The sequence below is a fragment of the Gracilinanus agilis genome, chromosome 2 (assembly GCF_016433145.1).
Source record: "Gracilinanus agilis isolate LMUSP501 chromosome 2, AgileGrace, whole genome shotgun sequence".
Lineage (NCBI taxonomy): Eukaryota > Metazoa > Chordata > Mammalia > Didelphimorphia > Didelphidae > Gracilinanus > Gracilinanus agilis.
In genome coordinates this window covers 392,971,430-392,984,684 of record NC_058131.1, presented here as the reverse complement: position 1 = coordinate 392,984,684, position 13,255 = coordinate 392,971,430, and the positions used below count along the sequence as shown (strand labels likewise).

General features: G+C 42.4%; 1 protein-coding gene across 1 annotated transcript in view; it reads left to right on the top strand.

Annotated features, from left to right (window-relative positions):
• PPARGC1B (PPARG coactivator 1 beta) overlaps positions 1-13,255 on the top strand; it is a 78,161-nt gene that overhangs the window by 44,070 nt on the left and 20,836 nt on the right. The window contains exons 3-5 of the mRNA XM_044659866.1: positions 4,177-4,392; positions 9,069-9,185; positions 11,126-12,314. Of these exons, the coding sequence (XP_044515801.1) occupies positions 4,177-4,392; positions 9,069-9,185; positions 11,126-12,314 (1,522 nt within the window). The remainder of the gene's footprint in view (positions 1-4,176; positions 4,393-9,068; positions 9,186-11,125; positions 12,315-13,255) is intronic.

The following is a 13,255-nucleotide window of genomic DNA, read 5'->3' as shown; positions in this document are numbered from 1 at the left end:
ATATATATATATATATATATATATACATATATATATACATATATATATATTGTATAAGGCTTATACAAAGGCCATGGATTCATTTTGCTGCATTCCATTGACTCATGGGACAGATTGCAAATGGCACCTCAGCTCAATGAGTCCTTGAGTCATATAATTAAGATGATTAGAAGAAAATCCAGCTGGTAGCTAGGCTGGGCTCACAGGATGTCTTTCCCATAGCAGAAGCATTCTTATTTCATGTTCAGGTCCTCGGTCCTCCAGGCTCAGAACCTCAATTTTGTTAATCCCCTCTACTAGACCTCTGGGGAGGGGGGGGTTGAGGTTCACTGGTTAGTCACAATTATCATAAATAATGTTAATAATAATAACTAGCACTTATATAACTTTTTAGAGTTTTTAAAACACTTTAGAGAAAAAACTAAAAAAAAAGAGATAAAACATTTTATCCTCATAATAATGCTGGGAGGTAGGTACTATTGCCCCCATTTTACAGATGGAGAAACTTAAGTAAATGGATTAAGTGACTTGCCTAAGGGCATGCAGCTAATATGTGTCTGAGGCCAGATTTTAACCCTGGTTTTCTAGACTCAAGGTCCAACATTCTAGCAGCCTCTAATTGTATACAAGTAAATTGAAAGACTAGATGACTTTTTTTTTCTAAACCCTCACCTTTCATCTTAGAATTGAGACTGGTTCTAAGGCAGAAGAATGGTTAGGGCTAAGCAGTTAGAGTTAAGTGATTTGCCTAGGGTCACACAGCCTGACTTCCTATCCGCTGAGCTACCTCACTTCCCCCTCGATGTCTTTATTAATCTACACTGAGAAATATAACAGCTCAGTAGACCTACATCTTTTCCCAATGATAAGGCCAGCTTGGGACATTACATTAAAAATTCAGGATCATGGGGGGAACTGGGCAGCTCAGTGGATTGAGAGCCAAGAAGTCTTGTGTTCAAATTTGGCTTCAGATACTTCCTACCTGTGTGACCCTGGGCAAGTTGCCTAATCTTCACTGCCTATTCCTTACCACTTGGAACCAAGACTTAGTATTGATTCCAAGATGAAAGGTAAAGGTTAGAGAGAGAGAGAGAGAGAGAGAGAGAGAGAGAGAGAGAGAGAGAGAGAGAGAACTTGGAAAAATAGATTTAGAGCTTAGAGGCCATCAAGGCTAATTCCCCTCATTTTATAGATGAGGAAGTCAAATGCCCTGCATTTTTCCTGAGTCTAGGTCCAGGTACAAAGGTGGTTTGGGCAGTACAGCATCAGAGTCCAGGCCCTTAAGTGAATAAGAAATAATGCCATTGTCCCAACAGTCTGATGCCTGTATGTTCTTGTGCTCAGAGTGCATTCCCCTCTCCCTCCTCCACAGTGCTAATAAATGGCTCTCCTAGATTCCATGCAGATAGAAACAGCCCCTTTCTCTTTGTTCCTGTCACTCACTGTATAGTTTCACATTAGTTAAATTTAGCTTGGTGTCTCCCAGGTGCAGTTGTAGGGAGCTACTTTCATTGTATCAGCAGCATTTTTACGTAATCTCTCGCAGGGTCTATTCCTTTGGGAAAGAGCCCCCCTCACATTTTAGTTGAAGTCATGTTTTCCTCCAGAATGATGCTTCTGATACTGTTCCCTGAAACACTCTGCAGCTTGACTCCCCTTCCCCTCGCTGGCTGCTGTGGAGCTAATGATCAAAAGCCAGGTTGTCAGAGAGCAAGTGAGGACAGCTGTAAATTATGTTTCACCTTGAAATGCCGAGATCTACTGCTTTGGTGGAATCTATACCTTCTCCTCATTTCTCCTTGTCTTAATCAGGTGACAAACGAAAACCAGCCCTCTGAGGTTTCCTGGAAAGTGGCCAATGATTTCCCTCGACTGTGCAAACTCCATAGACCCATACTCTGTTGCAGGCTTGGAAGGTAGCCTGGACCACACTGTGACCGTCATCCTCAGTAAACATGGATGTTCCAAGGTCACCTACAAGGCCCTATGCTGTAGGAGAGTCAGAAATGAATAAAATAGTCAGGTAACTGGTGAAGAAGAAAGAACACTGGATTTGGAGTCAGAAGACCTAGGCAAGATGTAGACTAGATGCCTCTGGCTTTCACTCCCATTTCCCCTCTCAAAATCGGTTTTTAGGTAAGGATCTGAAATGCATTTGTCCTGAGATGTCAGCGATACCAACCTAAAGTCAGTTTTCCCCAGGAGACTTGTATTGGAAAGGAATTCAAGTTTTCTAGCCAAAGAAATGAAGTTCTAATACTGGAATTTCCATCACATGATCAACAGACAGAAAATATGCATTGGAGGCATTCAGTTAAGTTCCTAGGAAGCCTACTTTTCTTTGGGGTCACACTGGCCCGGCATTGAGCCTTAACTGAGACCCATTTATCAATTGGAAAAATGCCTAGCATCAGTCTTAGAGCTAAAATTGACCTCTGAGATAATCTAGTTCAACTTCACTTAACATAAGAGTAAACTGAGTACTGAAAATGTGAAATGCCCACTACCCACTGAAGATCACAACTAGTAAGTGATAGAACTGGGACTGGAATCTGGGTCTTCTGACCTACAACTCAGGGCCTTTTCTACCACCACATATGCTCCACCTATCTCTGTTTTACTAAGTTACATTGTTCCAGAAACGATCAAGAGAAGACTATGACATTTTCCTGGAAGTGAAGATGTTAATTCCTTTCTTCCACTCCCTCTCCCCGATTTGTTTTTCAAATTCAGCAAACATTTATTAAGCACATACTTTGATTTCTTTTGATGGCTACTTTTGATTTTTTGATGACTATTTATGTTAAGAACTGCCAGGTTACAAAAGTTATCAAGATTAAAACAAAACAGTTTTCTTCGAGGAGCATATTAGATAGATCAGCTATTAATGAGAGGAGAGGAATCAAAGCACTATAGAATCACAGAATCTTCAGAGTTTGGATGGACCTCAAAAGATCATCTTGTCCAAATGTTCTTGACTAAAAGTTTCCTCTATCAAAGCACCCACGAGTGGTCCTTCAGCTGCTCCTTTTGAAGACCTCTGGGATTTTCTCTTCCCTTTTTCAGAGGCAGAGCCCATTCTCCCTCCTGGCATATTCAAGCATTTTTGGCTATAATACATTGTGATGGTCCCCCCACTTTAATGAGCTGCTGGTCTCTCTCTTATTTAACAACAAATAGTAATGATCTCCTGCTGTGTGCAGTGTTAGGAACTGAATGAGTTGCAAAGTTTATATGGGACTCAGTTCTAGCTTCAAGGAGCTTATAACCCAGTAGTTCCCAAACTTTTTTGGCCTACCGCCCCCTTTCCAGAAAAAATATTACTTAGCGCCCCCTATTACATACTATCACCACTCCCCTTACAGTTATTCACCGCCCCCAATGCACCTGTGGTCATCACTGCCCCCCTGGATCGCTGCAGCACCCACGGGGGGGGGTGGCACCCACTTTGGGAATCACTGTTATAACCTAATAAGAGGAAACAAAAGTGGCAGGTCCCCAAACAATATCTCTGACAAGCTTACTTTGCATAACGGAGGTTTGGCTGATTTTGTTTTCCTGTTTTTTTGTAGACGTTTCATTTCATTCCCTTCTTGCATATAATAGGGAAAATAAAATATTAAATAAAATTTTAAAACTCCATTTCATTCCCATTCAAAGTTCTAAATACATCTTTAGCAAGATTCAGAAACTTCCTGATCCACCCATCAGTCTATCTCTCTTCCCTTTTCTCTTTCCTCCTTTATTCCTTCTCCCTGTCTTCTTTTCCTCTCCTTTTGTGCCTCTCCTTTTCATTTCTTTCTTTTTTTCTTTCCCCTTTCATTCATAACACTGAGTTCAGAGTCAGAAGATCTGAGTTTTAGTCCCAGCTCCTGCCAACTGGATTGATAGATGTAGGAAAATCATTTCCCCACAGTGGATCTCATTTTTCTCATCTATAAAGGAAAGGGTCTGTAATAGATAATCTCTGAGGTTCCTTCCAGCTCTAACATTCTGTAGACCTGTGAAATAGTTATGTAAAACCTTCTCTATGCTCTGCAGAGAATTGGAGCTATGTGGGCAGAGTGATGGTAGCAGAGGCAAGGGAGAAAGCCCATGGACCCCAGCCTAAAGGGTAAGCATGTTTCTGTAGTATTATCTTCCGTTAATCACCCAAATCTTTCTTCCCTATTTTAGATCATAAGTGGTGAAAATGAGGCCCTGTTGGCTGCTCTCACTGAGACCCTGGATGATATCCAGGAAGAGGACATGGGCCTGGCTGCCTTCCACACTCTGGAAGATGAGGACGTGCCCACCCCAGGCCCCACCTCACCTGTCCCCTCACCCAAAGCCAGTCCTGATGCCCTGGATGGGCTACAGACCCTTGGGTCTGAGGTTGATGAACTGTCTCTGGTAAGAATTTGTTTCTTACTATTGTTAAATGGAATTGTCCAGCCCATGAAAAGCTGGCTACATGGGTATGATGGGCATGTATGTTTTTAAACTTTAGGCTTACCCATAGGTCAATTTGGGGAGAGGGAAACCAGTTTCCGTGAGGTTTGAATGAATGCGTGTGTGTACATATGGAGTAATTAATGGAAGAAATACTGGACTTGGAGTGAGATGAAATGTAATCCTGATTCTACCACTCAATACCTCTATGTGCCCATGGGTAACTCATTTAAGTTCTTGGGACCTCAGTTTTATTATCTGCAAAACGAAGGGGTTACAACTTGATGATCTCTAAGCTCTCTTCTAACTTTATATCTTATGCTCCTCTGATCCTCATTTCTGGATTTCAGCTCTATGAATTTATGCCTTTGTTTCTGTTTCCCAAACCTTATACCTTCTACTCCCCATTAAGAGACTGTTTTGTGTCACTTCTCATCAGTGTGAATAGGCTCTGGGCTCTGCCCAGTTTGAGAGTCAAACTCATTGCTAGCTTCTCTCTGGGAGTCAGAACAAGAGTTAATTATCCCATAGTGAATGGGCAGTGAAGTGGTGCAGTACACAGAGTGCCAGACCTGGAGTCAGGAAGACTCGTCTTCCTGAGTTCAAATCCAGTCTCAGATACTAATTGTGTGACTTTGGGCAAATCACTTAACCCTATCTGCCTCCGTTTTCTCATCTGTAGAATCAGCTGGGAAGGAAATAGCAAATCACTCCGGTATCTTTGCCAAGAAAACTCCAGATGGGTTTATAAGGAGTCAAACATAACTGAAACAACTGAATAGCTTCAATCACATTATAAAAAGAATATTTGACTGAGAATTAGATGACTTGGATTCTTATCTCATCTGTGCTCTTTTTTGACAATGTGGCTGTGGGCAAGTAAGTCTCTTTCTTGTGATAGACTTGCCCCACCTCATCTGTAAATTGAGAGTGTGAGGAGGGAAGGGGTGATGGCTCCCTGCCCATAAAGAAATGTTTCCCTTCCATACTCAGTTTATTATAGTCTCTTTCTCCTCAATCCCATAGAGGTAGCTATAGTGCAGTGGTTCTCATTGTGTTGTCTGGGTACTGCTGGGGGTCTCTGAGACCCTTTGAAGGGGTCTTCAGAGTCAATTTTCCTAAAAAATAAACCCTAACACATTTTTGTTTCTACTGCATTAAACAACAGTTCTTTGACAAGCCTTCAATAATTTTTAAGAATATACAAGGGGAGGAAGCTAGGTGGTGTAGTGGATAGCATGCTAGGCTTGAAATCATGAGTTCATCTTCATGATTTTAAATCCATGTTATTCAGATACTTACTAGCTATTTCACCTTGGGCAAGTCACTTAACCCTTTTTTCCTTTAAAAAAAAAAGTATCCAAGGGTCCTGTGACCAAAAAGAATGAAAACCACTGCTATACTATCATGCCAAGTAACCTGACTTCAGAGAGTCTGGGGACCTGGGTTCAGATTCTGGTTCTGCTGTTGACTACCTATGAAGGTAAATTACTTCTCCCTAGGCTGAGGTTCCTGTAAAATAAAGGAGGGGATTAGACTATAAAAATATCTTTAAGGACTGTTCCAGCTTGAACCCTGTGATCCTACTATCTGTCTTTCTAAGGTCAGGGATTCCTAGTAATAATAAGGCTCCCAGCTGACAATTTGTGACATCTGCTTTCATGGGATTGAGTCCCAGTTTTGCCACTAACTTTTTGGGAGACATCCTTTTCCTTTCCAAGTTTCAGTTTCCCCATTTTAAAAATAAAAGTATTGAACTAGATAATTTCTAGGGCCCCTCTCCACTCTACCACTTTGTTCCAAATATTCGAGGCATATGAGTCTCTGATCCCATCTAGTGATAACTTGCTACACTGAGGGGAGGGGTACATTGCATCTTTTGGAACCACATATCTAGGTGACCAGCCAAAGAAAGATTTTCCTGCTTTGGGCCTGGAGGAGGTAGGGAAACTATGCTGTTTTCCTGAAGGAAAGAAGGGAAGGTCTTGCTGTAGGCAAGCAAAGAGCAGCCCCCTGTGGTAGAAGTTTGTATTTCTCTTTCTGCAATTCTCGATGAATCCCTCACACACATGCTCACCAGCCTGTGGAGAGAACCTGGACAAAGTGTTTTTTTGGTCCCTTCCAAGAAATGTAAAAATAAAGACGTTTTTAAAATATCTTCTTTTTTAAAAAATTAATTATTATATGCTTAGTAGCCACCAAAAATATAAACAAATGAATAAAAAATTATGTGTAAAACCACAAACTCCACATTGTTTACAATTTGTTTAGAAATATTTAAATTATATGTGTGCTAATATAAACATCCCCTTGCTTTTGAATTCCCTTTGGATTTGTTTTACTTGGATGCTTTTTCCTCTTGGCTTTGTGATTGTTATTTTTTTAATGTAATCATAGTATGTATTATTATTATTCTCTTTTCATCTCTTCATATGTTTATTTTCTTTAGGTTTCCAGGATTTGTTGTTTCTAATAACAATACAATCCCATCATTCAAGGATCACAAGCTATTCAGCCATTTCTCCCATTCATTGCATTTGTGTTATTTCCAGTTATTTTGTCATAACAAACAAAGGTTCCATGAATATTTTCATACATACATAGCTTTTTACCCCTCAATAGTGCCTAGTAGTGGAATCCCTAGGTCAATGAGCATGACAGCTTTACAATTCTTAATGTGTATTTCCATCTTGTCTTTTAAAAAAAATTCACAGCTGCTCTAACAGCTATCTAATGTAATATTAGACTTGTTTCTCCATGTTCCTATCAGTATTTAATTTGATCACTTTAACCTGTCTGGTTCTCAGTTAACATACATTTCCAAGACCACATTTAGCTAGATTAATCCTTAGGCAGCAGATACAGTCTGTTACCAGGACCATACTCTTTCCCAAACCAAGTCTTTCCAGCTGGATCACATCCAGTGGAACTTTTGTCCTAATGCTATAAACCATCAGGAATACCAGATTATCTCCACAGCATGATGAATATTAAAATAAGACTTTTGTAGAATATTTATACTCTCTACACCACTGTTATCCCACAAGAAACTATGTGTGGATAATGTCTATGCTCAGGGTTTTAGATAAACTAGTAACTTCATGTATGTGTGTGGGCCCTCCAGATATTATCATATTTAACTTATCTCAGGTTCTATCTATCTCCTTAACTTCTTTCTTATATATATTTTTTATTTGATTTATCTAGTTCTGAGAGGAGAAAATTAAAGTCCATTGCTATTATTATTTAGTTATCTATTTCCATCTGTATCACGTTAAGTTTTTCTTATAAAAATCTGGATGCTAGAACACTTGATGCATACAGATCCAATATTGATAATGCTTCATTATCTATAGTAACTAACCCTCCCCACAACATAATATAGGTACCCTCTACAGCCCTTCCAATTACATCCATTTTAGTCTCAGCTCTATTAGAGATCGTGGCTGCTACCCCTGCCTTCTCTGAAACTGCTGAGGCACAGTATATTCTGCTCCAACTCTTTACCTTCACTCTGTTTGTTTCTCATTCTTAATGTGTTTCTTGTAAACAACATATTGGCATGTCCTGGTTTTTGATCCTTTCTACTGTCCATTTTCTTCCCATGGACAAATTCATCCCATTACACTCAATGTCATTGTTACTAGCTGGGCATTTCTACTCTGTTCTTCCTCACTGTTCGTTCCCCTCTTCCCTTCTTACTGCCTTAAAAGAGGCCTTTTGACTTCCAGACTTGAGTCTGACTTCTGACTTTGGGCACACTCGCTTTTGTATTGATTCAGGATCTGTGCCTAGCAGAGGTTAGGGATGGACAGCTGGGGTCTTCCTTGTAAGAATCAGCAAATGTCAGATGTTTCACTAGCACTGAAAATATGTGGCACTATCTGTTAAAAAACGTTCCCTTTAACATTTTACTCAGAATCACAGGAGCCCATACTTAGAAACTTAGAAGGCATTTTAGTCCAACATATTTAAAGCAGGAATCCTCTTTATGATTTCTCCAATATATAATCATCCACTGGGGGCAGCCCTGTTTAATGAAAAGGGCACTGAACTTGGCACCTAAGGATCTAGATTTGATCTTGACTCTCCTACTTGCCACCTGTGGGACTTTGGGCAAATTCTTTAACCTCTTTGAGCCTTAGTTTCTTTATCTGTAAAATGACAGATGTGGGCTAGACCACCAAGATCTCTTCCAACTCTAAATCTTTGATCCTAAATCACTTCTTTTTCTGGACCTGAGTTTTCTCTTTTGTAAAAAAGAAAGTGTAGGATTAGATGACTTCATAAATCTCTTCTAGATTCAGACCCCAGTCTTACAGATAGGACGTCTGTGTAAATGGTCAAACCAAAGAATCTGCTCAAATTCCTCTGTGGTTAATTGTTTCGAGGGTGGGATAGTTTATTCTTGACTTGTGTTCAAATCACCATTCAAATCTGTTTACTACCTATGTGACCCTAGGCAAATCATTTCACCTCTTAGGGACTCATTTTCTGCATGTAAAATGAGGGGGATAAACTTGATACCTAAGGTCCCTTCTATCCCTAAAACTATGAACCTATGAATTCCATTTGCTTTTGAAATGCTGGCAGCTAGGGTTGAACTCATGCCCTTTATGTTTTGCTTCTCTCACCAGTTGCAGAAGCTACTCCTCTCACCATCCCATACTACTCCAAACTTGGAGGCCCAGAAGGAAGGGGCTTTCCGGCGACAAGGAGCATCTAAGTCAAAAAGCCAACGACCTTACCTCAAGGTATTCCAAGGCACAGGGGAAGGATCTATGGGAAACCACGAGACTGTGCCTTATCTGTGTGCACATGACTTTCTGCTAGCCCTTCTAGGTAGCATGGACGTTCTCCAATCCAAGACCCAAGCATTATACATAGATGCACTTCGTTATACAAAGATGTTTTCCCTGTCTGAGGGATACCCAGGCCCCCTTCTAAAACTTCCTCAAATTAAGTCTCACAGAAGAGCCCCATAGAAAGGTCAGCAGTTTATCTGGTAGTTGAATGTAGGGGGAGGTCCAGTCAGGGACATGGGCTTATGCTGTAAAGAAACTAGCATTATGACTCTTTTAAGTCTTTTTAGTGTAATGTTTAAGCTACCATTCCGCTTCTAACCTAATCATCTAAAAAATGGGAAAAGAGCCCTGAATGTGTCGATAGAGGTCAGAGGTTCTGCAGCTTGCTATCTGGGCATTGGCTTGAACTGTTGGGTCTCTGTAGCTTTCCAGCCTATCATGTTTAAGTGGAAGAAGTGGGGAGGAACCTGCTGCAGAGGGAAGACATGGAGGGAGCAGATGAGTCAGACCAGGGTCCCTTGCTGAGAAAAAGTCCCTTTTAGGGAATTACATGATAATGGATTCTGGATGATCAGAAACTGACTTCAGAAGCAGAAGAATAGAAGGGTTCCTTGTTTCCTTCATTCATTTTTCAACAAATATTTTATTGAAGGAAAGTCAGGAGCCTTGGGCTTTAGGCCCAGCTCTGCTGCTGGCTCTCTGTGTGACCTTGGGTCAAAGTCACCCCACTTCTGTAAGGCTCCTTTTCCTCCTTTGTAAAGTGAGCCTGTTCCAGTTCTGGTCTCTTAGCGTCCCAGGGAAAAGCACTGTGGAAAAGGAATAAGCCTCAGACCAGTTAAATCAGTACTGATGAATGTTGATCTTCCTATACATATTTTTTAGTGTAATGTTTAAGCTACCATTCCGCTTCTAACCTAATCATCTAAAAAATGGGAAAAGAGCCCTGAATGTGTCGATAGAGGTCAGAGGTTCTGCAGCTTGCTATCTGGGCATTGGCTTGTACTGTTGGGTCTCTGTAGCTTTCCAGCCTATCATGTAGGCAACCTGATGATTCCTGGGCTTCCATTTAAATCCAACCTCAGAACCTAAGGATCTTTGGTACTAGTATTACCAGAGAAGGTTGATGCTCATGGGAATGTAGCAAATTCTACTGGTAACTGCTCTGTGAATGAATGTCCTGGTGGGACAGGCCAGCAATGCCCATCCTGCCTTTGGAGTGGGTGATGCTACTTTGGGGTGGGAGACAACACTTTGGAAAATGGGATGAAATGATCACATGAGTTAGAACTTTGACAAGCACACTAAAAGTAACAGAAGCAGAATTATAGCAACAGGCTGAGGGCTTGTCTGGGGGTTGTGCATAGCACAGGCCACCAAACTGGGGACTCACAAACAATGCAACTCATATTTATACAACATTTGACAGCTTTACAAGGAACTTCCCTCACTATTGTCCTGTGAAGTAGGTAGTACAAATATTATTGTCCACGTTTTAGAGAGAAGGAAGCCATGGACCTAGATATGACCTCATCCATGATCACTTAGCTACTAAATAATAAGATTATAGAATTGGGCATTAGAAGGTACCTTTGAGGTCATCTGATCCACTGCCCTCATTTTATTGCTATTTTTTGTTTTGTTTTGTTTTTTAGTTTTTATGCTAAGACCTACTGAGTCAAAGCTGACTTACCCAAGGTCACACAGCTCATGATGATAGAGTTGAGATTCAAACACATATCCTGATTCTAAATTCTTCTAAGTGGCTCTTTGTCCCAAGCCACACTACCATGCTGGCCTCCATAGTCTATTGGCCTGTCCTTCTGTGCTTTCACAAGGAGAGAAATCTGAGCATTTTCTCCTTACCACTGTTTCTGTCCGTGTCTCTTTAGATGGAAAGCCCCCCGGACAAGAAGTCCTCGCCTCCCCAGACTCAGAGCCGAAGCTACACTGAACTGCACAGGCATCTCACCTCGGCTCCCTGCTGCCCCCGCACTATCTCTCGGGCTCCAGACAGGGGATGGCAGCAGCTGCCTCCCTCCCCACCGGCCCAGAGCCCTCGACCCCCCATCAAGGAAGAAAGTGACTCAGGCGAGGATTGCTCAAGCCCGAGGCTTGCCCAGACCTCGTCCCTGGCCTCTCCTAAGCCATCTGCTGAAAGCACTGGAACCCAGTTTGCCTGTGCAGAGGACATGCGTGCCATGGTGGAGCTGATCCGTTACATGCATACCTACTGCCTTCCCCAGAGAAAGTTGCCCATCCAAGGCTCCCCAACACCCCCTCAGCCGTGCAACAACCCTTTCAAGAAAGCCAAGGCCGACTGCATGTTACAGAAGGCAGCATCCTACAAGAACGAGGAGAGGAAGCCACCAGACAACCTGGTGCAGAGGCCAGCAACTGTCCAGCCTCCCAAAGCTTCCTGGTCCAAATTCTCCATACTGAGAGAGCTGCTGGCTCAAGACCTCTTCTGTGATGTGAGCAAGCCCTACCGGCTGGCCATGCCAATTTACGCTTCCCTGTCACCCAGCACCAAGCCCAGCCCTGGGCCCTCTGAGGAAAGCCAAAGACCCTCATCAGAGAAGGCCTGTGAGGTGCGGATCAAGGCCTCCCCCGGGACCCCGGAGCCCAGGCCCAGCTTCAGGCCCCTGAAACTGGAAGTGAAGGAAGAAAACAGTGCCCTACCAGCGGCAAAGGAGGAAGAGGAGGAAGGGCAAGGGGAGGTGAGAATGTGTACGCAGAGTCCACCTCTGTCAGCTGGGACCAAGATGGGACGGAAGCCAGAGAGCTCTATTTATGCCGTTCGACGCTCCAAGAGACTGAACCCCGAACTAGGCCCATGGCTTTCCTTTGTGGATGAGGCACCCCCAGAAGAGAGAGCAGACCCTCTGCCCTCCCTGTGCCTAGACCCAGAGACCTACGATGCTGAGGTGGAAGTCGAGGTGGGCAGCCCGGAAGAAGGACAAAGCGTTGGTGACCAGTCCCAGCAGAGAGCAGCCCAGCTCCCTGCCCTGGAGAGCCCTAGCGAGAGTGGGAGTGGTGAGCCCGACGAAGACCACGGCTGCCCTCGATTATGCTCGAGAGGTATAGAGGGGGGCTTGGAGGGCAGGGTCACCGGGGGGACAGAGGATGGATTGAAAAACTGGATCCTGTGGGGTTTGTCCAGGCTCGGCCACTGACTCACTATGGGATCTTGGCACATCCGTGCCTTTTCCTCTGGGTTTTTTCTCTGGCTTCTACACCTATAAAATTAGGAAGTTGTGCTACATGATCTCTGGAGGCCATTCCTAGTGCAGATATCCTCTGTTCTCTGTCCCAAAACTTCCAACTCTCATCCTCTATGATTCTATATAGTAAATTCTCATACACTGATGTTGTTATCTTGGTTGGCATCCAGTTTGGTATTTCTCAGATTCTAGGGGATCAGTCGGTTAATGAGAATTTTTTAAATTTTAATTAATTTAATTTAATTTAATTTTTATTTTGAATATTTTCTCCTAGTTACATGTTTCATGTTCTTTCCCTCTCTCCCAAGCCCTCCTAGGCCCCCTTAACTGACGCACAATTCCACTGGGTTTTACATGAATCATTGATCAAGACCTAATTCCATATTATTGATAGTTAGACTAGAGTTATCGTTTAGTGTCTACATCCCCAATAATATCCCCATCAGCCCATGTGTTCAAGCAGTTGTTTTTCTTCTGTGTTTCTCCTCCCACAGTTCTTCCTCTGAATGTGATTAGTTTTCTTTCTCATAAGTCCCTCTTAATGAGAATTTATTAAGAAGAGGTAGCTAGATGATTCCATATAGAGAGAGTCAGGCCTAGAGATGGGAGGTCCTGGGTTCAAATCTGGCCTCAGATACCTCCTAGCTGTGTGACCCTGGGCAAGTCACTTTTTGCCTAGCCCTTACTGATCTTCTACCTTGGAACCAATACACAATACTGATTCTGAGATGGAAGATTAAGAGTTAAAAAAAAATTTTTTTTAAGCTTGTCCTATACACTAAGCACTTGAGAGCAAGA